This window comes from Colias eurytheme, chromosome 8, assembly GCF_061535395.1.
Source record: "Colias eurytheme isolate Ceu_HAF_F1 chromosome 8, ilColEury1 Martin Lab GWU primary, whole genome shotgun sequence".
Classification (NCBI taxonomy): domain Eukaryota; kingdom Metazoa; phylum Arthropoda; class Insecta; order Lepidoptera; family Pieridae; genus Colias; species Colias eurytheme.
In genome coordinates, this window is record NC_142987.1 from 2,345,898 (window position 1) to 2,373,409 (window position 27,512).

A 27,512-nucleotide genomic window follows, 5' to 3' on the forward strand; every position below is an offset into this window, starting at 1 on the left:
GGGCGGTAAGCTAGTTTCATATAACATTATTTTTAGAGAACTTACAGGGTATCGTGTTTCAAAAGGGACCCAACACTAGGGTTTGGGTCCCGGGACGTCTCGTGTCTCGAAGTCCCGGGACTTTTTGTAAATTTCGTTGTCTCGTGTCCCGGGACTTTTGGGTCGAGACTCGAGACGAGACACGATAGTCGTATTTATTGTATTAATTTTTATTTTCAAAGCATTGCATGAGCCTAGCTAGCGCCATCTGTTACCGTAATGAATAATTACTTGGTCTACATACTTCATACATAAAATTTAGAACTACTTTAGAAAGCCTTAAACTCAATTAAACCGACTTCTGTTGAAAATGAGAGAGTGTTTTCCTTGTCCGGTGGCGTTATTACAAAAATCAGAAGCAGATTGTCGGACAAAGCTGTTAATGCTCTGATTTTTTTAAAAGCCTATTTTATAAAATCAAAGTATGTAATTTTATTTTTTTAACTGATTAATAATTTGAAAGACTGATTCGAAAGTCTGTTTTACAGATAAGGAAACAAATCTGTGATTATAAAAATTACCAAATTATGATTAATATGATTATGACATGATATTAAAGTTAGTATGATTGTTACTAAGTTTCTTTTATTATAATAATATTTAATAATTGTTTTAAATTAAAAGTTAATCTGTGATTATAGGAATAAACATACCAATTATTTGACATATTAAAGTTACTTATAACTATTGTGATTATATTTTTTGTTTAATAAATATTGATTTAACTGATAATTAATGTTGATTTAAAAAAAAATCCCTTTTTATTAATACGTTTCACCAGAAATCAAAGTTCAAATTTTATAATTAAAAAAAGTCTCGAAGTCCCGGGAAGTCCCGGGACTTTGATCGTAGCCTGTCTCGTGTCCCGGGACGTTGAAATTGTCGAGAATTCCCAAACCCTACCCAACACATACAATGTTATATTCCAACCCATTAAAATTTCTAGATAAGTCAGCCAAAAACAACAATTCCATTTTAGACGACATTATCTATGTAAATAATTAATTATATACTGAAATACCTTAAAGAGGACTTTTTTCCCAGCCTTCTAACGGAGCTACTGTCATATTATATAAAATTTTAATTAGCAAGAAAGGAGTGTACGTTGGCTATTAATGTATTTTTCTAAAAACTGCTCAGTAAAAAGTATATGGAATATGTTTAGAAAAAAAAAATAAAATTCTCTAAATCTTTACGGATTGGAATTTTAACGCGAAACGCGTGAATGTCCTCTATAACGGAATTCATTAATAAAATTAACTTTTTTCATACTCTAGTAGTTATTTCAAGTCGGTTTTAATTAATATTGGTGTGTTTTAATTAACTGTCTTAATTATTGGTTATATACAATACCTACATATTTTTTAAATATCCGACTCGGATGTAAGAATAAAGGGAAATATTTATTTATTTTTGGGTTTTGAATCTGTTAGCAATTCGTTTTTACAAAACTTTTACCTGAATTTTTACCTGAGTTCTGTGTTATTTACTTTTTACAAAAGTAAATAACACAGAACTCAGGTAAAAATTGGTCACGAGAAGATAAATAAAATTAAATACAACAATATGCGTGACTCTTTATATACGAAAATCATCAAAATATATCCTAAAATAAATGAAGCCGATGAAGACTTACCTACAACATTTTTTTCTGTGAGGGGTGAAAGGTAGGTCACCTTATAAAATTATCTGCAAGCACTTCGATAAAAGGATACAGATTTTTCAGATCTCTCTAAGATATTGTAAAATATATTTTTTTTTTAAATATTGCGCTTCCTACAATCAAATATCAATTAAAGAACCAACTTTGTATACAACTTTACCTTTTGAATTAAGCAATAATTCTTTTTTACGACCTCATTATAGAAACATTTCCTTTTTAAAAACTTGCTAGAATATGGCTCATCTATCAAAACTGAATATTAAATAAATATTATAGTGTTAAAAGTATTAGTAACTTCAATGATAATTAAAACCGACCAAGGAATATAATTGAGGTGTGAAAAAGTGAAATTTATTCATGAATTCTACTCGAGCATATTAATGTCTTACATACTAAAATTAAAATTTCAAAAATTCCCCAATAAAAAACGTATCCGCATAATATATAGTTTTTTTAAGAACTAACAAGCATTATATTGTGTATATATTTGCAAATATAACAGTGGTATTATCGGAATTATTGTCATATGTACAACATAATTAATTTTTTAAAGTGAAGCAGCAAACGGTCGATATTTTCCTGGCTTGCATGATTGTCGAATCTTGGAACTTAAATTTCTAAAGGGACAAAACAGATTTTACTGATCATTTTGAGATAGTTTTTTTGGTTGATTTGATCTTTTTTGTTACATCCCACTATATCGATATGATACGATTACGATTTTCTCTCGACTTTTTCAACACACATAATTTTAGCTGCCCTACTTATCAATATTGTACTCAGTAACTCTACAATATCATCAATATCGTACTTTAAAGACGTATAGTAATCCTGGGTTATCAACATTTGTCAAACAATGCTATATTTCTAGAACTTTCCGATAAAACCCTTTTAAGGATCTCTATAATCACGGAAGTCTCTAGTGTCATAATAAGACTTTTTTCTAATTCTATGTAATGTTCGTAACATTTAATTAATGGTTCCAGACAGACGCATCCAAAAAGGTCAGCAACTGTTTTCAATTCCAATAAATAAACTGAACGTTCTAAAAAAATAGATTAGCAATAGTCTTAATGAATAGCTTCATTGTGTAAAAGTCACACATCTAATTAATATACATTGTAAAAATCAATAAGACAGCGTGGATCATTTCTCGGTAATAAATAGGTATGTCGCTAATGATAATGATCGTGGATGATAACTGTAAAAATTAGTGACTGTTTTGTTCAGAGAATCCTTAAGCTGAATATAGTCAGCGCGACGCGACAATTTAAAGCGTAGGTCATGTTATGAGAGAGCAAAGATGTCTCGAGATGGTCATACATTGAAATCCTTTGTTAAATTATTTTTTGTACAATTAAACCTCTTATTACGAAAACATGAGTCTTAATTACGGAATATTTTTTTAGGTTTTTGGTCTATTTATAACACTAATTATAATTTAAGGCGATTTATGCAATTTCTTTCAAAAAACGTATCCAAATTATTTCATTCATGTTCCAATTTCGTTAAAATTTTCTTATTGCCTCCCTTTCCTTGAGTTTATACGAAATGCCCCAATTAAATTGAATATTAGAAAATGTTATAAACCAAGGATGTAAACAGAACGAGTTGGCAGTGGCAGGCGAGTGCTATGCTCGTCTGAAAGGTAATCATGGAGCTAAAATATGTAGAAATATGGCTGGGCTAGCACAGTTGTGGTAGCGTATTGTTGGCCTGAAACCTCATCTGCGTCAAATAGTGAGACAAATAGTGAACATAGTGGATACTGCATAATATAATGAACTTATTTCTTATTGTGTGATACGTCCCTGATATTTTTAAATGTAAGTACAAGGAAAGAAAGTCTCACTTCACCTCCTCATCACTCCTCGTTCCACTCTAAAATCTAAATTAGCATCATACCTTCTTTTGTATTTTGTCATCGCATTTAATTGTTGTATTTTATACATAGAAATAACGTCAGAGACATACAAATATTAAGACTTTGACTGAAGTTATTTCTTTTTTAATTATAGTTATTTTTCTGTGGCACTGGTCTATATGCAGCGTTGCTTTGTAGGCCTTACACACGCTATTAGTCTTACAAATGACCAATCATTTGTTTTAATTCTGTATTTTTTATTAATCTATGCCTGGCATTATTAAACAAAATATGTTTGTTTTGTATCACTAACGTTTCAAATTAATCTGTTATTCTTGTCACAATAAAAACCGTGGAACAATTAGAATACATTGTTACTTGTTTAATATAAGGAAATACATATAATTATGTAATAACGTAAATATGTACCACTGCCGTTTCGCTTTTTACTGCGGCATATGAACCTTGCGATAATTGTCCTCTAACATCGTTTTTGTATTTATCTTTCCACTCATAATTAACCGAACAAAACAAGTTAGATATAATGTTTAATTCGCCATTTTTTCTGTAAGACTTCACGTATGCAATATATGGGCCGGTGCGACAGTGTTGTAAACATTTATTCGATTTCATACGTTTGATAATTACCTCGTACGCAATTGTCAGATAAGTATTAGCTAATGAGCAATATGCGGATGAGTGTACGAAAAAGGGGATAATTCATGCAATATTGTTGCAATGAGCGATTCGTTTGAATGTTATGGAATAAGACTTCCTTCATTACGGAACAGACGCGGAATAAGCATTTTTATAATTCCACCATGGAGACGTTTTTCATACGTTCGTTTCGTCCGTTCGGTGTGACATTTGCTTACGTTAGACTTAAAAGATGCCTGCAAATTAATTTATTAGTAATTTATGATGACCATTCGCCGCGTGAACTTATGGCTTGTTATATTTTATAGTTTCTTGTTCTCGTGTGCATATACTAATGCTATATTATCGGTCAGTGACTTGCTTCTATGGGGGTATCTCATAACCCTTATGGTGTTGTGGTCATCGACACAAAGTTCAGCCAGTAAGATATTCAGTGAGCACAAACAGATTAAAATAGTAGCAGCGGGTACACAGGGGTCGTCGAAACTTGACAATCATAAAATGAATAATGATAATGATATCAAATGAAGGAAATTTACAATAAAAGCAATGACAGCATAAAATAGAGTCGGCAAATGGCAAGCAGCCCTTATTTTCTGTAGTAACTATAATATGATATAAATAGTAAGTTTCTAAAGCGAAACAGAGAGTTACAAAAAATTTTTTTTTCCTAAAGATCGATTAAAAAAAGAAAATCTCCCATGGGTGTCTATGGTCTCTCTTATAACATTTTCATCTACCATTTAATTAATTTGTTATATTAATTGGTAGACTGGTATCTTTATATTTTGTTCATTCGTATTAGAGCGAATGAAGAGTGGAGACGTAGAAACGTAAAATCAAAATTTTTCAATTTACAATGAATAAAATTATAAAAATCATTATTTTTCTATGCAACTTGCATGTTTTAAAGAAAATGCAAACACATATTTCAGGAGAAACACCATCGAAATTGTCAGGTTTTCCCGCCAAACGTAGGTGCTTAGTGATGTCTAATTGGTATCGAGCCACTAATTGTGTCCTGTGTAGCAGCGGCAGGTCGCATTCACCTGTCGCGGCCGACACGTCTCGAATTACTGCACGCTCACGATCACCGTGTGGACGCTGCTTTATTTTTTATTTTTTTTTTTTCCTTTTCGAATTTGTGTTTTGGCGCCAATGTTGTTTGTTCCTTTTTTGCATTAATCACAACGTGCGTTCTATTTTAGAATTGTTTTGAAGGCTTGCTAATTGGTCACATGTTTGTTCACAATTATGGTAAAGGGACTCATTATGGGGCTGCTTCCCCATGCATTGTCGAATCGATATTACAAGGAAGTACTAAATTACCGGGAAAACATTGCGCATCTGGATTATAATATTTAAATACCGATCATTTCCGGTTACACCATACACATCCGCAATTACACCCAACGGCGCCGGTGGTCGAACCCGCGACCTTAGCAACCGTTCGACAGGTTATATGCATTTATCAAATGCGCCAAATATGGGTATATGATAGATAAGAGTTCAAAGATAACGATCTTTTTACCTCTAATGGGTTATATTCCCGTCATTAATAGATCAGACACCACAGCTGTTGCACGTGCAGTCTAAGAGACAGTATATTATGCTCGGTGTATTATTTAATACTGGTTTGTCAAAGCACCTCGTCTTGGAAATAAAGTTAATGCTTTTAAATTACGTTTATAATACATACTTGCTACAATACAATATTCTTTCATATATTTTGCTAAAACAAACTATTGAATTGAATTTTTTATTATTTTTGAAAATATTTTTTTAATTAAGTAATCTTTTTTTTTTTAATCTTAACATATATAAATAATTAATTCTTAATGAAACATAATTTTAACATATTTAAAGCTATCGATACTATATTGAAACTTCTTATTAGGCTACTTACTCGTCATTAAAACATCGAGGAACTTAATTTACCCATATGTAGTCTAAGAGCCAATTTATAGCATGTTATACAACAGAGAATATGACAATATATTTACGTGAAAAACTACGTAACTAACATATTTAAGACTAGCTGTTGCCCGCAGCTTCGCCTGCGTGGAAAAGATAAATTTTCATGGTACAAACTTTCATCCCCTATTTGATCCCCTTGGGGGATGAATTTTCTAAAATCCTTTCTTAGGGGACGCCTACGTTATGACATCTACCTGCATGCCAAATTTCAGCCCGATACGTCCAGTGGTTTGGGCTGTGCGTTGATAGATCACTATATCAGTCACCTTTGAGTGTATATATATAGATGAGGTTTTGAGTATGTATCTTAAATAACTTTATGAGGGTAGATTATTCAAAATAACTTGTTTGGTTTATTTGTAATGATTGTTTACATTAAATTAATGAAAATTTTAACTCATAATGAATACAATACCTAGTTGGTATAGTTTATTTTTTAATTTTCAGGATTACATAACGTTTTATGATAAGCGTGCGTCTTCACAAGAAATTTGTCTAAAGATCTCTGTCTTAATTGTATCCGCCCAATTATGTTTCTGTCTTCAATCCAATAACCTACATACGCGAGATACAATGAGAGTTAAGTCACAATTTCTACAAAATTAACTATAAAGCATTTACCCACATAAAATACTGCTAACACACTTTTTGCACACCACATTAGGGCTTAACAATGTCCTTCGGCGTCAATACACTATTAACATTATCTAACGGTACCAATGACAATTCGACACAAAACATCTATCGGAATGTATGAAATAATACACATTACAACGAACTGACTCGCTCTATATGGACCTAATTAAGGATCTCATAAGAAAACGTACGGTTCTGCTTTTGATGTTCATGTTACACACGTGTGTCGCATTATTTATGTAATGGCGTGTATGCACATATCACTAGGGTAAAGATACATGCTCGTAGCGTTGAGACACCTTTGCTACGAACGTTCGAGAATTTCCTACAACGTCTTGTTGGGAACGAACCAAGATATGCGGTTAATATTCAATTTTACGATTGATTATTATGAGTCTATTGATGTGTATTTTGCCTCGTATTATTCAAAACCAACCACTTATTATTCCACAAACAAATAACGTGCATAAAAGATTCTACCATAATATAAAGAACTCATTGAAAAATTACGCAAAACATTTTTTTATCGTTCCGTGTTGTTCCAACAATTAGTGTTGTTATTGAAAGTATATCAATGTCAAGTGGCCACTGTTTTTCCGTGTTGTTTATAAGTTCAAACATTTCTAATAAATTGAGGTGAAATTGCATGTCGGTACCAATAAAATTGTATACTTAACAGCTGAGACAAATGAGCGTATAACACTTTTTTAACTTTTTACAATTTTTTACCAGCATTGTGACCTGTACGGAATTTTATTCCGGTTCATGAAATGTGAGAATGTGTCAATACGTAGGAAATATTAATCGACTGGCTTGTATTAACAATTTTCAACATCTGGTTTTTGGTAACACTATGAAGATACATTATTTGAAAATTTTCGGGACTTCTTTTTGTGATTACAGTATCGCACTATTCTTCTAGAATAGATTAACTATGGGTATTTGCGAACATGAACAATGAACATAGAAATTTCTGGAATACAGTAAATTTTAAATCTGATGAGAAGGGTCCGTTTTCTCCTTATTCAAAACAACGAAATTTAAATATTGCACTATATTTTTGGTAACCTAGATGACACATGTTACCTTTCCTACTTAACCCTTTCCTACTAAACCATTAAAATATAACAAAATAAATACTCAATACACACCGCAACACGGTAGCATTTCGCCGATATCTCAATAATGAATGCTAACTAATTATATATTCCTATCGCAAATTACTGCAAAAATGATCGCTCTATTAAACGCGTTGGACTAACCTTTCCATTTATTGGTAATGATAATGTTATGTGGGTGGTACCTTATTATGTTAAGTAAATGTGCGAATTAAAATGTATGTAAAATATAAATTTCGAACTTTCAGAAGTCTACAAAGAGCCTTTATTGTATGCTTGTTAACCCAAATAGCAAATGGAATGATCCTACAAGATTTATCTTCGATTTGGGAATGATGCAAAACTAAACTAGTTATTAGTTAAGTCTCATAAAATATCAATAGATTTAAATATAAACGAATAACCTTCTTTACTGTACCGTCCGTACTTCGGAAAGATTTTTTTTTTACTGGTAATAGGGAAGCGCTTGACCACAATCTCGCCTGATGTTAAGCTGAGATGTGGTAAAATGGAACGCGCTTCCCTAGAAGGTACATCTGTTCACTCTGCACTTGAAGATGAAAAATGAAAAAAAAACCATTTATTTATACACACATTATAAAGATGTAACGTATTATAATTACATATTATATTAAGTTTTAAAAGGGCCTAGAACTTAATGCTGATTTACAAAACAATATGTTTCATTCAACAACATATAATTATACACTAAAAAGGGTAGATGTGACTTTAATTGCACATATATACACTTTAATATATGTCTCTTTTATTTACGTATACTTTCCCTATATTCTGTCTCATTCTCTGATCTCGCAACATTGTATGAAGTTTATGATCAGCCGTGTTTGAACAATCTTCATACCTACATCAATAACTATTAACTGAACATGCTTGTTGACAACATTAGCAGCTATGAACATACAATAACAACGTATTGGTGTTAATTTGTTTTGCTAGGATGGCAACCCCTTTTACCTGATGAACATCTCACTTATTTTTATTCATATTAGTTAGTTCTTTAAAGAAACGAATCTTCAATGGCGGCGCTTATCATTTCCTCTCGCTCACACACGGCCGTACGGTATGCAAAAAAAAATGAAAAAATAAAATCACTAAAATGTATTTGATTTTCCCTATAATAGCTTTTATCATAAATTTACAATGACAATTATGCATCTGCGAAAGTAAATAATGTTTTATTGGAATTTGACAAAATATGTTCGTTGGGAAAAGTTGTTCAGTTTTATGGGCTTATTACAAGTATTATGGGGATTTTATTACATTCTGTATACGTAAATATGATAATTCATATAAATACACAAATACAATAACAAAAAAGTTTGTCAACAAACAATTTAAAATAATTAATAAAATAATTATCAATTTACGTTATTTTTATTTTCTTTTTTGATGATCCTACCATCTGTCAAAGTCAGCTTTGGCCGCCATTGAAGATTCGTTTCTTTATTGAACTGACTAATATCATTTATTTTTGTATCTATAAAGTTGTCAGTAGGTACTTTGTCAGAACAAATCATACAAAATTGACATAAATGCCTGACATAGTGTCCCTTACTTTGACACTAATGTTAACGTCCAAATCATAACACTAACTTAAATACTATCCTGTAACCCGACACCAAGGCACGCCGCGGTCTGCTACTAGTATTTATTGCCTGAACAGTCTGCTAACAGCTGTAACCGACTGGCTACACGACCCATATCCAATTTCGGATATACGCTCCAAGAACATCAATAGGTATACAAATTCCAAGCTTATATGTAACTAGCTTTCCGCCCGCGGCATCGCCCGCGCAGTCAAAGAAAAACATAGTTCCGCATAGTTCCCGTTCCCGTGGGATTTCCGGGATAAAACCTATCCTATGTCCTTTCTCGGGTATCAAAATATCTCTATACCAAATTTCATGAAAATTGGTTCAGTAGTTAAGGCGTGATTGAGTAACAGACAGACAGACAGAGTTACTTTCGCATTTACAATATTAGTATGGATGTATTGTATGCAAACTTTATAAACAAAACATATTATCTTTAATAAAATAATTGTATTTAAAAGCGATTATGTTATTATTAATTTCTTATCACTATATGCTATCGATATTTGCAAGGACTGAATAAAATTCAAGTCTTCGAGCGTAGATTGAACAGGTACCTTCTAGGGAAGCGCGTTCCATCTTAGACCACATCTCAGCTTAACATCAGGCGAGATTGTGGGCAAGCGCTTCCCTATCGACAATAAAAAAAATCCGCGTGACCGATACATTCATAAGAAGTATGCCAAGCGTATTTCCAAACTATACATAGCCAGAACCCAACCATAGGAAACTGCTCGTGTATACTTTGTAATGCTGTTTTTAAGTTTGTTATTACAATATATACACGAATTTTGCGTACTGATCGTGTATACTTTGTAACGCGGATGCTTGCTTCTTCGTTCCAAACTATACACGATCAGTAGGTACGCAAAATATGTATAACTAAATATAGCTACTACACAACTTACGCTTGAGCGGAATAACAAATAAGTATATATAGGCAATCAAAGACTTGTACAGCTATATCTATCTACTTTTATTCTTCTTGATTGATTCAGTAAAACATGGAATATTTAAATATTATTAGGTAAGCTTAGAAAAATAAATAGGTTAGGTTAGGTTCGTGTTTTTTTTAACTACACAAAAATAGGAGCCCTGCGAAGCGGGGCTCCGTCGCCTCGCAACCGTCTTCTTCTGGACTTATTAGATTCTTACATTTTAGCACTATTGTCAATTGTAAGTCGTGCAGTATAGTCGGGAACGAAGACACAAGCATCCTCGATACAAAAAAATATACGATCAGTTCGCAGCATTATATAAACAATACATATGCATTTTAATAATAGATTTCAAAACAGCAATACAATAAAATAAACGCGAGCAATGGAAAGACGCCGCGCTTACTCCGAAACATACACGATTAGTCCGCATGCGTACTGGCGCTGTATATTTTGGAGCGCTATTCTTACTTACTTCACTACAAAGTATACGCGAGTATTTGCGTACTGCTGTTGTATAGATTGGAAGAACTTTGTAAAAAAGTTATTTCCAAACTATACGTGATTAGTTTCACACCGTTGCGTACTGGCCTTGTATAGTTTGGAAAGACGCGTATGCCAACAACGTGCGCAAATTTTTCGCACATAATATAACCGATTTACGTAAGCTAGAACACCTCATTACTACATTTTGCTTAAATTTATATACATATTTACTATATTTTTATTTGTGCATATTGCCAAAACAATTAAAATACTGAACTAAAACGTAAAATTACCGTACAAACGCGAATTCCATCATCACTTTCAAGAATTATTTTCCAAAACTGGCACACAAAACTGTAAAGGAAAATTGAATTGGCGACACCCTTACCGGCGACTGGTATCTGGCTGACTTATAGGGCTATTCCTAATTCATATGAGCCCATTTGAAGTGATCACGATTTTCTTGTATAATCCGGTAAGCCCTTAAATTACTGGGTACAAATCTGAACAATGGCTGGGAGTTATGTGCGTTAGAAGCCTAAATAACAAACGATTTGAAAGAGGTACGTAATAAGCAAAAGTAAGGACACCTTTACGTAAAACTATTAAAGGTTTTAGAATCGTATCAAACGTTTTATTCAAAGTTTATATGAGAAGAGAATCTTTCTATTAAGATCTTCTTATGATACATCTTATTTCTTAATCAATTTGTAGAAATCACGACCGTCTTCATTTCTAGTTACCATAAACTTAAAAAAAAATTGGCAGCTGGTGCTTTTTAGTTATAGTTAGATATTTCTGATCTACATGAAAATATGTCGTCAAATTCTCTTACCTACTACATTCTTGTCATCGCTATGAAACACACATTTGTCATTTGCAAAAAAGGAGGACGCGATACGAATGGACGCTAAAATACGTGTTAAAACGACCCCCTGCGTGTTAACATATGCAATTTTTAGTTTATCTTCACAAAATAATGACGCATTCCATCAACCCACCAACTGGGCGGTCCCACGTTATGCCTTACGCATTGCAAACAAATTCAACTTTTTGCAACAAATGAATATAAATGTTCACAGGACCGCGTTAATTGTGTCCACCTTATCGGAAATGTACAATGACACGTATACCTACGCTGTACATTTTATGGCGTCGAAAACCGTGTATCAATTTGTTACAATCAACTGGCAGATAGATAAACTTGCGGTCGTGATGAAATGCGATAAAACACCGGCCAATTTTCTGCAAACTTTTTACAGTAATTGTAATTACATACACACATTACTTTCGTGTTTTTATGTCACGTGTTTTGTAAATAAACAATTCATGTTTAACAGAGGTATGAGGCTATATTTTGTAACTGAAAGTCTGAAACTCAGCATTTAAATAAGCATATACCATTTAACAGACTTCCTTATATCGCTTTTACCGAGAATAAATCCATCGGTTACGATCATTGTACATAGAGACATTAATAAAGAATCGCTAAAGCTTTTCTTCAACAGAGAACGAACGAAACGATCTGTTGAATATAAATCCTTTACTGAGAAAGTAGCACGGACAGACATGGGCGTAGCCACGGTGGGGCAGGGTGGGGCGCTTGCCCCACCCTGGCTCTGACCTGGAAGGTACCTAACCAAATCTAAAAAACTTAATTATCTAGGTACCGACTACAAAACTTAATATTCGTTAAAATATTCTCACTTGAAAGTTGTCAGTCGACACAAAAATATTAAACCACCTTTGGTGACAGAAAAAGTAGTGTAGTACTGTTACCCCATTAAATAAAGCTGTTTTTATTTAGCCAAATTCGCACTAAATTTCCCATCCAATTTCACTTTTGTTTTAGGCTAAGGGTCACTTACTGACCATAAAAGCACAAAAAGCTGACAGATCCAGGAGGAGCTTCGCTCGCAATCTTAAATAAAAGTTTTTGGCCGATATCTCGGAAACTATCCACTTTAAGGTAAAAAATTTGGATTTTTTTGAAAATTTTACATCTTTTATCTTTTACGTTGTAAACTTTTTTGTAAAACTTTCCGTTTACGATTTATGGCCTATTTAATGAGCCGGTTAATCGTTTTTGGCAAGTAGGTAACTCTTTAAATATTGGATTAATCAGTGAAATGCATGCCTACATCCATTTTTTAAGATTACTTTATTTGAAACTTTTTTCTAATGCTTTTTGAGTTATTTAACGTTTAATGTTGGATTACCGGGCAAAAAATAGAAAATTTCAAGGTATGTAGGTATGTTTCGTATATGTATATGTATTTCGTACAACTAAATAATATTGAGTAGTTATTTTATATTCGGATGCAAGAATAAAATAAAAGGAAATGAAAGGAAAATATTTTAAAAAAATGCATGCAAAAAACTTTCTATAAGTAAAAAAAAATAAAAAATTTTGCCGGCAAAAAATTTAAAACGGCGAAAATCCACTTGCATTGGAAATTTCTTCTTCGTTTTCATTACATACGTAAAAAACTTTTGGCCTGCCACGTCACCCGCCGAGCGGCGGCATTTCTACATTGAACGTACAACAACTCAAAAAATATGGGCACTAGAAAAAATTTCAAACAAATGTTGTAGAGAATAAAGTTATCTATAAACTACGTACATGCATTTTATTGATTAATCCAATATTTTACGATTTATTAGCCAAAAACTATAAACCGTTTCATTAAATAGTCCATAAACCGTAAGCAGTAAGTTTTACAAAAAAAATTACAGAATATAAAAGATGCGAAATTTGACTTTCTACAAAAAAGTCAATGTAACTTTTGTCCTAAAGTGGATAGTTTTCGAGATATCGGTCAAAAACTATAAGATTGCGAGCAAAGCTTCTCCTGGATCTATCAGCATTTTGTGTTTTTATGGCCAATAAGTGACCCTTAACCTAAAAAAAAAATGAAATTGAATCGGAAGGCGAGATTATATTATGCTTTATTTACTGAGTTATGTCTACCATTTATTTGAAACTTAGAGAGAAACAAATCATATTATTGTATTAGAAAGATAAACTATATAATATAGGGATGAAATTTGCAAATTATCGCAAATTTCGACATTCGCAAGGGAATCAAAACCTACATTGTATTTCCCGTGAACACAAAGTCTTGAAATGTGGTTAAAAGCAAGGAAATATAGTCATACTATATATATTTCCATGGTTAAAAGCAATGTCTTATAGCACAGATAAAGGAAAAATTGCTAAAAGTTAGTCATTTTAGAGTTACAACATAATAAAAAGTAGGTTTGTTCGGAGCCCTCGGTGCGCGACTCCGACTCGCACTTGGCCGGATTTTTTTTTGCCCCACCCTGTGCCCATGGCTAGCTACGCCCATGCGGACAGACTGTCCTTTTTGAACTTTGCTCATTGAAGAATACCAAGGTGGCTGTAACTCCCCTAATCCCCTAACTAGACGATAACCTTTTAGAACCATGCCAAAAATGCATCTATACCATTATAAATGATTCCATCACCCCATCCCATAAGAACCTAAAACCACAACGCAATGTAGACTCGTAAATAATTCATCGTCCGAGCACAGCGGGCGAACTCACACGTCCTGCGGACATCGAGCTAAATCAGTTCCCTTCGTCTTGTCGCCTGAGCGTGTCATCGAGACATAGAGCAAGGGAAGGAAGAAAGCGAGATAGACTAGCTTGTAGATTTCTACTAGACATATCGCCATATGAGCCTTACAAGTGCATGATTGTAAAACATAGCCTACAATAAAAAATGAAAACTAATAGATTGATGGATGGTTTTTGAGACATCGTGTGCTATGGAATTTTAGAAATTAATAAATATTAAGCGTCTATATAGAGACAATATTATGATATGGACATCAAATGAATTAAAAAAAATCGTACACAATTTAATAATAGAGCATTACAGAAAATATGATTTCCAACCAAATAAGTTTCCAATAACATCCACGTAAGAATACCTACTTCTTCTCATCTAACTGTAATTAACCCACAAAAGCGTTTTACCAGAAAACCCGCTGTATCACCCGCTACCTCCTATCACCAAACCCCATTAAGATCAGCGCAAATCTCTTGAACCAGCCGACCAGATCGTATCTCTATCTCATTAGCTATTAGCAAGAGCCAATTACACTGACTGACGTGTCCGGGGCAAATTGTAACCACAGTTCAAACGATTTATCCGCCGTTGATAGATCATATTGTCATAAGATTGTGGTAATAGGGATGTTCATTGAACTATCCATTTTTTGCAGAGATGTCAAAGAACAACAAAAGATGGTCATTGAACTATCCATTTTTTGCAGAGATGAAGATGTATCTGCTTTTTAAATTAATTCGATGTCTTTATTTTCTTTTACTCGTTCGTTTCAGATTCCTATTGACGTGGATTCGTTCCATTTAATAGATGACTTTATTGAATCTTCCAAAAGTGTCTACGTGATTATTCTATGAGCTAAATTTTACACTGAGTACGAGTACAATTAAAAAGGTCTTGTGTTTGTAATTACACATGAAATGATTCTTTAATTCAACTGATACAATAATTAAAACCTGTAGATAAGAATATGAGGTTGTACCGTTAGTTCTCAGTCATCTTTGAAATTGTACTTTCAAATTAGGTATTATTATCTGCTTGATATAGAATTACGACAGCGGCTTCCACGAATCCGATATAATCAGTTTTATTGCAACATTGTACACGGCTCTTGGGTCTAATAATAATTAATCTAGATAGGATTCTTGAAAAAAAATTACGTCAGCCGAAACGGTAAAATCCCGTAACTCGCTGAGCCAAGTTTTATCTTCTAAGCTTGGCACGAACATAAAATCGCAAACGAACGCACAATGGAACAAAACACTGTACAAATAACACGTCACGAGTAGGGTACAATCGCAAGCGTCGTCGGGTGGCGTCATTAGTCTCTTTGGAACAACCTTATCGCAACTCTTTGTCTACGCAAGCAGCCTGACGTTTAGAAATACCTCGCCTGAGTAAGTTGTAGCGTCTGACAAATATTTGCACTCGAGCACTTCTGAGAAATCAGAAAGACCTAGGAATTATTTGTGGTGCTTAAAGGTCATTGTTGCATTGCCAACTCGGAGTAATCGTACTAGAAATGCGTTAATTAAAAAACAGACGGACTTTAAATTTCGTTAAAAACATTTACTGTCCAGGAACATTAGACGAGACCGTGGAAGGAAGGTTGAAAATCCCACCAATTCCGACACCGAAAACGACAAATTGAAAACACGAGTTGAGCGCGGAATGTTTCTTCCGTCATTTTTGTATTAATACGATCTCATTTTTTATTACCAATATTAGAAAATAATTGATTATTCGGGGTATTATTTCGAAGACTGATCGCGATTGAAATTATCTTACAACTATAAAATAAACCCAAATCACGTTTTTATCATACAACCGCAAAACATTACAAATTCTAATCGTAAGCCTATATCAACCCAAAGAACAAGAACAGGCAGACAACAATTCACCAAATGATTTGTATTTACCCAACAAACTATTTCGCAAAATAAACCAATTCACTGCTCATATCGCGAGTCAATATTCATTATGATAGCACTTATCTGATGGAAGGGAACAGTTCATTTTGCCTCCATTCTCCTGTTATCGAGTGTCGATCAGAGGCGACAGCGCTCGCACTCCAGTGTATACCGCGTGATAGAATGCTTATGATTCACGTGGCTGGGTATGGCCATCTAACAATTGTTGTGACTGGTTCAGTATAATCCGGAAGACGCGCTACTTTTGCGAAATTTCGGGCAATATGTCACAAATTCCGAATTACTGTGGGAAACAAAATTTCACCACTTTTAAAACTATTGGTCTCAGAAGTAGGATAACATATGCAAGACAAATATTGTTAAATATGAAACAAAAAAGTAAATAAAAATGGCAATGCTTAGGTATAATAGTCCAATCAACAAAGAATTCTCGAACTTAATCTCGATATTGACAGAAATCTTAAGAGAAAATTTACATTATTCTCCGATGCTTCAAATTTAAGGATCAGGTTAGTCTATCCAAATCAGTTCCAATTTCATCAACATATCATACACCCATTAATTCGCCGTCTCACGACCAAGTGATACAACTAATGACTCATAGGAGCACGATCGATGTCACGAGCCTTCGCATCGGAGGCGAGAACGCTGACCCACTTCGTGGCGCGAGCACAGACTAACACTATGCTAATGCATGTGTAAGTTATTTCACTCTGAACTTTATAGAACTTTGGTGGTACTACTCCTAATGCATATGGCCCAAACATATGGTGTCATGAGTATAAGAGACTTAATCCAGGCAACTTTTATCCCGTGCGAAGTCTTCATAACACAGCTGTGAGATAAGAATTCATGAGCCTGTCAATTTTATTGGCAGTTCATCAAGGAATGAGTTACCTTTTTCGAAGTACTTTGGTGTAGTTAATTGATCTATGTATATATTCCGTCATGATGATAGTTGACAACGTTAAATAATTATGTACATTTCGTTATAAGGCCATAAAGCCGTATTATATATCAATTACCATCAATAAGCCAACCCAAAACGGTCTCTATACAGTAGTTATTCTGAACGAGACGGGACGTAACTCTCCCTGATAGCATCGGCACGAGCGATGGCGATGAAACGCGAATGTTTACGATTTGATACGGCGCGTGCGCAATTGTTTCAACTTTAACTGTACTTTATTTATACTATCTATCGTCACGTATTGTATGTTTAATGCACATAAACTAGGCTTCAGTTTATCTTGTGCTGGCTGCATACTTCGGTGGCGAGCTGTTTTATTACGGTTCTGTCTATTTACTAGATGCTTCTCTGTGTAGTTCTTGTATTATTTATTCACCTAGATTGTTTTCCAAGCAATGACCATAGCATTTTTTTTTCTCGATATGTACACAAATGCTTCAGAAACAATCCTTCTTTCTAGTCAACTTTTTTTAGAAAAATACTTAAAATATTAGTGAATTCTAAGAATTTATCTAAGTTAATACAAATATGTAATACCATTTTCTGTCTGACTTTTAAAAGTTAAAACCATAATCTTAATGTTTAAATTTTACTACTTTACTACTCTACTAAGATCATAAAAAGTTGCTGATGTAAATTTTTACGGGGACAGGAATAACCAGCCAAATTCCAAACTTGTGCAAATTGCTGACTATGCTAGATAACTTTTATACCCTAGTAAGGTGGTACTGATAGTGTCTTTAAAACTGCGGTTTCCATTGGTTTGTTTGATAGAGATGGCAGATCGATTTGAAATAAATAAATTCCATTTCATTAGCACGTATTTCTTAGTAAAATTCCGCGACGCAACCCTACCCACGATACAGAAAAGTAAATGAGAGCAGAATATCATCGCACGTGTCGGCAATATGCAAATGCGCATTAAAATGCAAGATGGCGGAAGCGCGCACGCGAGGTCGCGGGGTCGCGGTACCACGCGCCATTGTCCGCGCGGTAGCGATGCGCTAGGGCTGTCACCACGCATTTATATAAAGATATAATGATATTTTTGCTTGGCTTAATATGAGATTGAACCTGCACTTAATAATATTTGGTAATCCATATTATAATTTTTATGATAAATGATGAAAAAGCACACATTGAACTTTTTGGGAATATCTGTTAACAATATGTTGCAAAGAGTATCCTAAACTTTGACACAATCAAAGAAACTTTATCGTTAATGTGTAACCCTTTTTCATGCAAGAACACTACTTTAAATATTTACGGTTCATTTTACACGATAACGATTGTTTCGATATTCTAATCAATGGATACCTAACTTTTAGAATAATTACGAATATTTTATTAAATATGTCTTGCATGCAAACAAGCTATTTCAATGATTTTTCATTCACATTATTTGTTCATTTGTGTAACCACAACTCTTTAATTTTTAAAAAGCCCTATTTAATCTTTTGAATACTTATATATTTACGCTAGCCGCAGCCCTATGGTTGTAGCGTCCGATTTGAAACAATTTAACTTGTAATGAAGTTTGGAGTCTGCTGCAGCAAGAGATATAGGCTTTAATGTCCGAACGAGGCCAGAGGCCAGGGTTTCTAATGAAGCCTAGATACGGTACGGGTTCTCAATAAAAATTTGAATAAAACTTAAAGTTTTTAGATTTATCTCGCCCAAAGCATTAGCGTTTTGCGTTATTCTAGGACTATGCTGATAGTTATTTTAGTAATATGGATTGTAAAATAGTTAGGAAATAATGTAGGTAATAATAAATATAAATTATTCTTTAATATAGTAAGTAACTATATCGGGAATCTGAATTTAATGGTTTGACTCAACTAAACTGTAATAATCACAGTAATAATTAATAGAATTTCTCATCCTTAGATGCTGATAATTTTTATAATAGTGATTTTATCTGTCTCTTATATTCAATTTAGATACGACTCAAAGAAAATTATCATTAACCTCTAAATTTAATTTCTCGACCAAAAAATCATATAAAATTAATTTCAATTTAGATACGACTCAAAGAAAATTATCATTACCTAACCTCTAAATTAAATTTCTCGACCAAAAAATCATATAAAATTAATTTTTTAATAAGTGGTAGCTTCGGAACTGTTACACATAGGAATAAGTGGCAAATAGTTTAAAAACAACATCAATTTACAAAACTACGACAAACACACATTAATATCATGCTTAAAAAAACAATTTACCACTTCAAAAAATGTTCTTACCATAATATGACTCCAACGAAAACTCATAAATAAAACAAATGTTACAAAAATACTCATTTATTACAAAACTTAAAATATCTTAAAATCAATAAGCCAGTCACATCATGCGTAAAAACATTTTTTAAACATGTCCATTAAAAAAAAATTAGAAAAATAAAAAAATAATCTTAAAGTTATCTTAGGACTACTTAAATTATCATTTACTTAAGAAATATTCATTTGATACCATTAACATTAAATGCCATGCATATACCTACAAACGAAAAAATAAAACAAATGGAAAAAGAATGGATTTTTTTTTTAATTTCTGTGTTTTGCAATCAAACCTATGCCTATGCAATGACCTAATTATAAATTGGAATCATTAGAGTATTCATATCACAATATATGACATTTCAAAGCTAAGCGTTCTAACAGACGAACGACAAGTGGCGGTGCTTGCAGTTTTATGTTGACGGCAAACTGCAAGCGTTTGACGTTTGACGGCATCCGTTTTTGCCTGTCGACGGCAGCCGTTGACATTTTTTTTCAAGCTATTGCATAGCTTCTATCGCGGGCCTTGAGCGCGGGGACCGAATCGAGAAATTCCGTAAAGAAAAAACCTCACGCTCCCCACTCCGACGGGCTCGGAGGTGTGGCTTGAAGGCATAGCATGCAATAGCTTTACCGCGGCAGTCCCCGAGTGCCACACGCCTTTTTTTTATTGCCGATAGGGGAGAGCTTGACCACAATCTCGCCTGATGTTAAGCTGAGATTTGGTCTAAGATGCGACCGCGACGGCTGAAGTAGCCTCTGCCGTTCACAACTTGCCGTTCGTCTGTTAGAACTCTAAGACGTCTGATAGAGTTTATTTAAATAAAAATATGATGGTAGAGATACCACCTCTTTGTTTTACATTTATTCTATGTTTAAAGAAAAAAAAATTAGAGATCAAATAGCATAGCCATTTCTTTAATACTATATAATAAATGTCTCTACAATATAATTTAAGATTAACATTTTTTGTTCATTTGTAATCAAAAATAATACACTAAATTCGTAGCAATTAAATCGAGAAAATATATTCGAGACTTGAAAAAGTAATAAAACAGGACTCTTTATATTATTTTTTTATAGATAAACCTAAAATGCTATAGGAACTCCGTCCCTGTACTAATATCTATCTATCTCTTTCACTCATTCCATCCTTCATCTTATTTTGATCAAAATTATTAATCACCTTACAAATTAACTTACAATCTATATTCTATAGGTATTTTAAAAGTCTATAATCATATTAAAATGAGCCATGAGACGTATCCTTTAAGTAATAGTTAAGTATGTATGTTATCTTAAGTATGAAGTACAGGCGTCCCTTTCCCACTTAGACCAAATGAAATACGCGTGAACAGGACAAGCAACTTGTTATAAAACCTCATATTATGGTAATGATGATGAATGTATGTAATAATAGTGAAAGGCTTTCAGTTCTTATATCCTTAGTATGGTATATCCTTAAATTAGAACACTGAAACATATAGATGTCTCTTTCACACTTGCACGAAAAGTATTAAGAGTGAAAAGGACAAGTGAATGAACATGGATTATGACAATACTACCATGCTACACAAATACGACTTGACTATTATCTTAACGTATATGATCAGTATAAACATTGATATAAAAAAATTGAACTTAATGTCTACGAAAAACTAAATTTGTGAACACCGAGTAAGCATGCTTTTTGGTAACAGTGCTGAAATTGAATGTGAGCTATATTAAAGATCGGTTAAACCCTATCATAATTTCCTATCAATAAAATTTTGTCAAGCTTGTATTTGAAAAGCTCACATTAAACCAATATTTCCAGCGTTTAACACTAAGCATCCCCCCCCCCCACACACACACGACGAATATAACGACTTACACGCACACATTGTCAAAACAGTCCTTTAAATAATCAAACCGATAGGGTTTAAAATCTATATATCTATCTTTTTCTCTGTATGTGTGAAACACTATACCTCTTCCATAACACTACGCACACACTAACAACTAACATACACATCCTTTGAGCATTTAACTGATCTTTATAGGGTTTAAAACCTACTATATTTTACCGATCTTTATAGTTTAAAATTTTTATTTCTATTGTATTAAGTTTAAATCGTACACAAACACTATACACACCGCCAACACCCACACAGGTGTAAACAACGAAACTATCCACTTTTGAGAATTAAATCGTTCTTTATAGGAATTAAAGCCTTCAACATTGAAATCATCTTTATAGTGTTAAACGCTATACACACATGCGCAAATCACACACAGACACAGATTCGTTCATATAAACGACACTTCGCATACTTTGACAGACACATCCCACACATTTTGAGCATTCATTCGAATCAATTTAACCGATCTTAATATACGATTTAAATCTATCTTTCCATAGTGTTTATCAATACTAAACACTATAATCTTGGCCAACACCCACACATGCGCACAGCACACACACAGCGAGTATAAACAGCGAGATTACGCACACTTTGACGTACGCGTCTGTTGTTTCGTCGCGGCGCTCGAGCGACTTCTGGCGCGGGAGGGAAGTGTGCGCCTGTGGACAATGTTTTTAATTTAGTATTTTTGAGATATTTTTAAATCGACTCAAACAAAGAGGAAAAATAGAATTTGACTATATTTTTGAAGTGAAAACTTCTTTAGCGGCGTTGGGTATAAAATCTTAAACTCGCGTCAGGACACGTGGCCTGATCGAAAAAGCGTAAGACGGATGTTTTTTTTTTTAGCCCTTATATTCCATGCGTAAGGCGGATACCATTCCAAAATATCAAACATGCTGAACGTTAATAATCAAGTTTTCACTTCTGCCGGCACTCCCGGAGTGCAACTTTCGACTGAGTGACCCGATTTTGATGATTATATTTACGATATTAGCTAGTGCAATATGGACTTATTTAAATTTTGTCTAGTTCTGGTTATTTAAATGCGGTTTAGATAATATTTGTTAAAGATAATTAGAAAACCACAATATGAAGCTCTGTAATAAGCTATAAATACTAAAATCTATTATTGACCAAGGAACAGCTACTAGATATTTCTAAACATTAGTTAGATGCTAGCGTGCCTGAAAAAATTTTTCATCGCATTCTAGCCGCCTCCTTTTGACCTCCTCCTTGGTACAGTGGTTGACGCGTGAGCGTAGAACCGACGAGTCCTGGGTTCGATTCCCGGTGGAGACGAAGAAAAAAAAATGTCTCGGTCTGGTAGGATACAGAAGGCTGATCACCTACTTGTCCCTAAATAAAATCGATCAGTGAAACAGATGTATGCATAATACATTTGCCCCTTACGGGGACACGGGACTTCACTTACTTATTCTAGCCTTTACCACACCCCGGACACTCCATACAAAATTATCGTTTTGACAGTCACACTGTAGAGACTGCAAATGTGTGTTTTAACGCTTTATGGTTGGTACATTTGTGACTAGCGTAAAAAAAATTCGCGTTTTTCTGATGAAATACATCCGTAGACAGCACAATATCTAACCATTTTCTACGAAAAACGATAATCACAAATCCAAAATAATAAAATTACTTTAAGTCAATTTGATTAATGTTGTCAATCTTTGTTGCGTATCGTCCTTGCAGAAAAATGTGGACCATTTTTAGACTGATCGTGCGGGGTGAGGTAAGTGTTTAATTTTGGCGGGAGGCGGAGAGTGTCCGTTCTGTAGCGTTTAGCTACTATTATGTATTCTGTGCCTTTACTATTGCCTAAAAAAAACAAACAGCCAGTCTCACCCTGTTAACAAAGTTCCTATATTTAGAGTACGGCACCAATAGAATGTTCTTGTTACTAGCAAACGCTCTCATGACCGTCTTGGCCAAGTCACGCCGGGATAAAGCCACTAGTGCAGTGGTGTCGTCGAGGAACTGTAGCGTTATTTGACCTGCAAGGAAAATAATAATTAATATAATATGTTGTATATCGAAATAAGAATGTGTTGTTGATCTTTATTTTATTTAGCTTTAAGTTCAAAATGGATATGGCAATTTGAATATGACTAAGTAAAAAAATACAACAAAAATATTTTAAACGCTTTTTGTTGTAACAAAGTTCGATATGATCAGTTATAAGCCCCGCAAGTTGATATTGCGATTGGTCCATGGTGGAAGGTGGAATCCATGTTCACATCAACAATATAATTGTTACGTAAATAAGGGTGAAATCATTGTTTTTTTATAATCAGCATACAAAACTATTTTTTTATATGGTGCCGAAATTTCTTAGAAATATACCTATGGTTATAAACAGCCGTCTCGCTATTACTAATAAACCCATTACCCATGGAAATATATATAATGTCTATATTTCCGCGCCCATTACCTTAGCATATTTACTTTTATTAAAACTTTTTTTGCTATCTGTACTTTTTAGCGACGGATGACGTCACGCGGCTGTTATTGTGACAAGGTTCCATCGCAATATCAACTTGCGGGGCTTATAGTCGATCATTCAGTGAATAAAATGATACAAAATTTTCTGTAAAATGGCAACATCTGGGATAAATTATGACAATATCAAGAGAAATAGTAAATCAGTATTTTATTTCGTACAAAGCAAAATTGCCATTAAATAAAAAATTGAATTGAATTGAATTAATTATAGATATGTATGTACAATGTACATACATGTGCATAAAATTGTGAATAATTAATTCTTTCTCATAATTCTCTGAGAATGTTGCTTATAATAAAACTTAACATAAGAATACATTTAAACAATGGGCGCTCTTATCGCTTTATAGCGATTTTTGACAACCATTCTTATTAGACATAGATAGACAAACATTTATTCACAAAAAATACATAACACACATTAATATAATTGTTAATATAATATATCTTACCATAGACACTGAACAGTTGATTGAGATCTGATCTCTGCCACTCCCTCGGAAATGTAATGTGGAACACGTGCTCGCGGGACGGGGACGCTATGAAACATTATAGCATTAAAATTTTATATTATACTAGCTGTGCCCCGCGGTTTTACCCGCGTTGCTTCGCTCCTATTGGTCTTAGAGTGATGATATATAGCCTATAGCCTTCCTCGATAAATGGGCTATCTAACAACAAAAGAATTTTTCAAATCGGTCCCGTAGTTCCTGAGATTAGCGTTCAAACAAACAAACTCTTCAGCTTTATAATATTAAAGTATAGATAATTAGAAACAGAAGATTTGCGGTTTAAAACTTAGATCATTAAGTAATGGATAACACTCGCAGGCGTTTCCCCTTTTGCCGCGGTATAAGATTATTTTCATCGAAAAATCTTATCCTTTCATAAAAACTACTTGCGTAATCGATTACAAGCACTCTGCGTATTCGTAAAACGTCGAACGGACGTCTGCGAGTGCTCCGCTAAAAATGCCGTTTTGTACTGTCAAGTCTTGCAGAAGCAATTCAAACATGTCGAATATTAAAAAAGATGGAATAACCTTTCATTTGTGTATATTTTTTTATTTTTTTAACGTACATTTCTAATAAAATGCAATTTCTAATAATCGTCGATGTATCGTTTAGCGATATGATCAAGAAAAATAATCGAGTCATGTTTACTCGATCATTGATGCGGCCCCACGAGACTATCATGGAAAGAAAATATACAAATTTAATCTTTATGAACTAGGAGATAAAGTTGAATTTAAAACGCCTTAATGAACCGCATTCCTTACGAGACTATCTTGTAAAGAAATACAAATTTAATCTTTATGACCTAAGTGATAAAGTTGAATTTAGAACGCGATATTGAACCCCACTCCACATGACTATCTTGGAATGAAATACAAATTTTATCTTTATTATCTTAGTGATAGAGTTGAATTTAAAAACTCGTCGCTTAAAAGGTCGTAAATTTTTACGACTTTCGTGACACAAATTATTTTTGTGAATGTGTGATTATGTTTCATTGTGTTTCATCAGTGTGAGTTACCCTCCCCGCACCAAAATCAGCAGAAAGTTTAGTTAGAACATTTGCCAGCGTACTCCATCCATTACTTAATGATCTAAGGTTTAAAAGTAATATTAAAGTGATTATACATAATAGCTGTGTTTTACCTGAAAATAAAACACATATTAAATACTTACCTATATTTGAAGCTTACTTCATTGAGAAGGCACCTAGCTTTTTCCGCCTATTCTTCCCTCTCTTTCCGTTGTATGTATGCTATCTCTCTCGCACACCTCTCCACCAGGTGGCGGGGCGCACGATAATGTCGGGCGCTGGATGTTTTTCATTGAGTCGAAATCCACAACAGGTGGACGTTAAGTGTAAGCTTCAAATATAGGTAAGTATTTAATATGTGTTTTATTTTCAGGTAAAACACAGCTATTAAACACTTGACCGTAATTTGAAGCTTACTTCATTGAGACCTGCTTGTTACCCACCTGGTGTACAATATATGGACGCCAATGTGAATTTGAATACATAAGTAATTACTTATTTCTTTATTTGAAAGAGTAAGGTGTGCAGATAGCATACCTACCAATAAATCACACAAATTTTTATATTATATAATATATTAACAATCCCAGATGAAAAGTTAATCAAATAAGAACCAAAAAGTTAATCATAATGATTAAAAGTATTAGAACTTACGAGATTGGTTCAAGCGTACCTTAGTTAACCTTTTGGGCTTGAAAAGTTAAAGTTACTACAATTTTCACTATCTTTAGCGTAAATCTGCGAAAGCGCCAGTAACGACTTTCAATTACGCATTTAGATGTTACTTACAAAATGAAGCAACAGCTGATCCCGACGAGGCAAAAATACCTCAAACTCAAACCTTTATTTATTCAATTAGAACTCTGTAGAAGCACAATTGAATCATCTTAACATAGAATTACCACCTGTCTCAACTCACACAGTTTTAACCCAACCTGCTACAAGCGGACAAGAAGAGAACTTGGTCCTTACTTTTGGGGTCAGAAATAAATTTAAAAGGTCACCCCTTGAATAAGGCAATAAAATATCAAAACAGGTAAACGGTTTTAATTATAATACAGATTTTTAACATCCAACCAAACCGTGCGGTATCTATTAATGTTTAGAGCCAACGCCACCAATCATAATCTAAACATGGCTAGTACTTTCAGTACAATGCATGAATTATTTATTTAAAACTGATAGGTCATAAACTCTGTACTGGAAACAAATATACTGAACTTAAGAGACTAAAATGATAAGGAGCTTGTGTCCCAAAACTGCAATTACTACAGCCAAGTACGTTACTTTTAATCAATTCGGTTTTAAGATATAATTATGATTTACATCAGAACTTATATACCGAAAGCCTCGGGACTACATAACGTGACTTATCTTCTTATACTTATATAAAAATGAATCGCAAAATGTGTTGGTAAGCGCATAACTCGAGAACGGCTGAACCGATTTCGATAATTCTTTTTATATTCCTTGAAGTACGAGGATGGTTTTTATGTAGAGAAAACGTAAGTACCACGAGCGAAGCCGGGGCGGACCGCTAGATTATAATAATAGTGTTTGTGCACAACACTAGGCAGTCAACAGCTATATGAACGTCAGATAGGAAAAGAGCCAAATTTATCCAGTCAGTAACAAAGGATTTTAACTATAGTTACTTTATTCTAATTCAACCAACTACTACTAGCTACTCCGTATGTCTTTTGGATAGACGGAGGCAAATAGGATTTTTATTCTAACTATATCATTTGATATTTTGAAAATGTACTCCACA

The 27,512-nt window shown here is 33.7% G+C and overlaps 1 protein-coding gene across 2 annotated transcripts in view; it reads right to left on the minus strand.

Moving 5' to 3' along the window:
* LOC149906319 (poly(A)-specific ribonuclease PARN-like) overlaps positions 1–27,512 on the minus strand; it is a 44,125-nt gene that overhangs the window by 4,798 nt on the left and 11,815 nt on the right. For both annotated transcript variants that reach the window (XM_090104346.1, XM_090104345.1), the window contains exons 9-11: positions 24,646–24,732; positions 23,537–23,685; positions 22,259–22,329 (exon numbers count right to left, since the gene is read on the minus strand). In XM_090104346.1, coding sequence (XP_089960472.1) covers positions 22,259–22,329; positions 23,537–23,685; positions 24,646–24,732 — 307 coding nt within the window. The remainder of the gene's footprint in view (positions 1–22,258; positions 22,330–23,536; positions 23,686–24,645; positions 24,733–27,512) is intronic.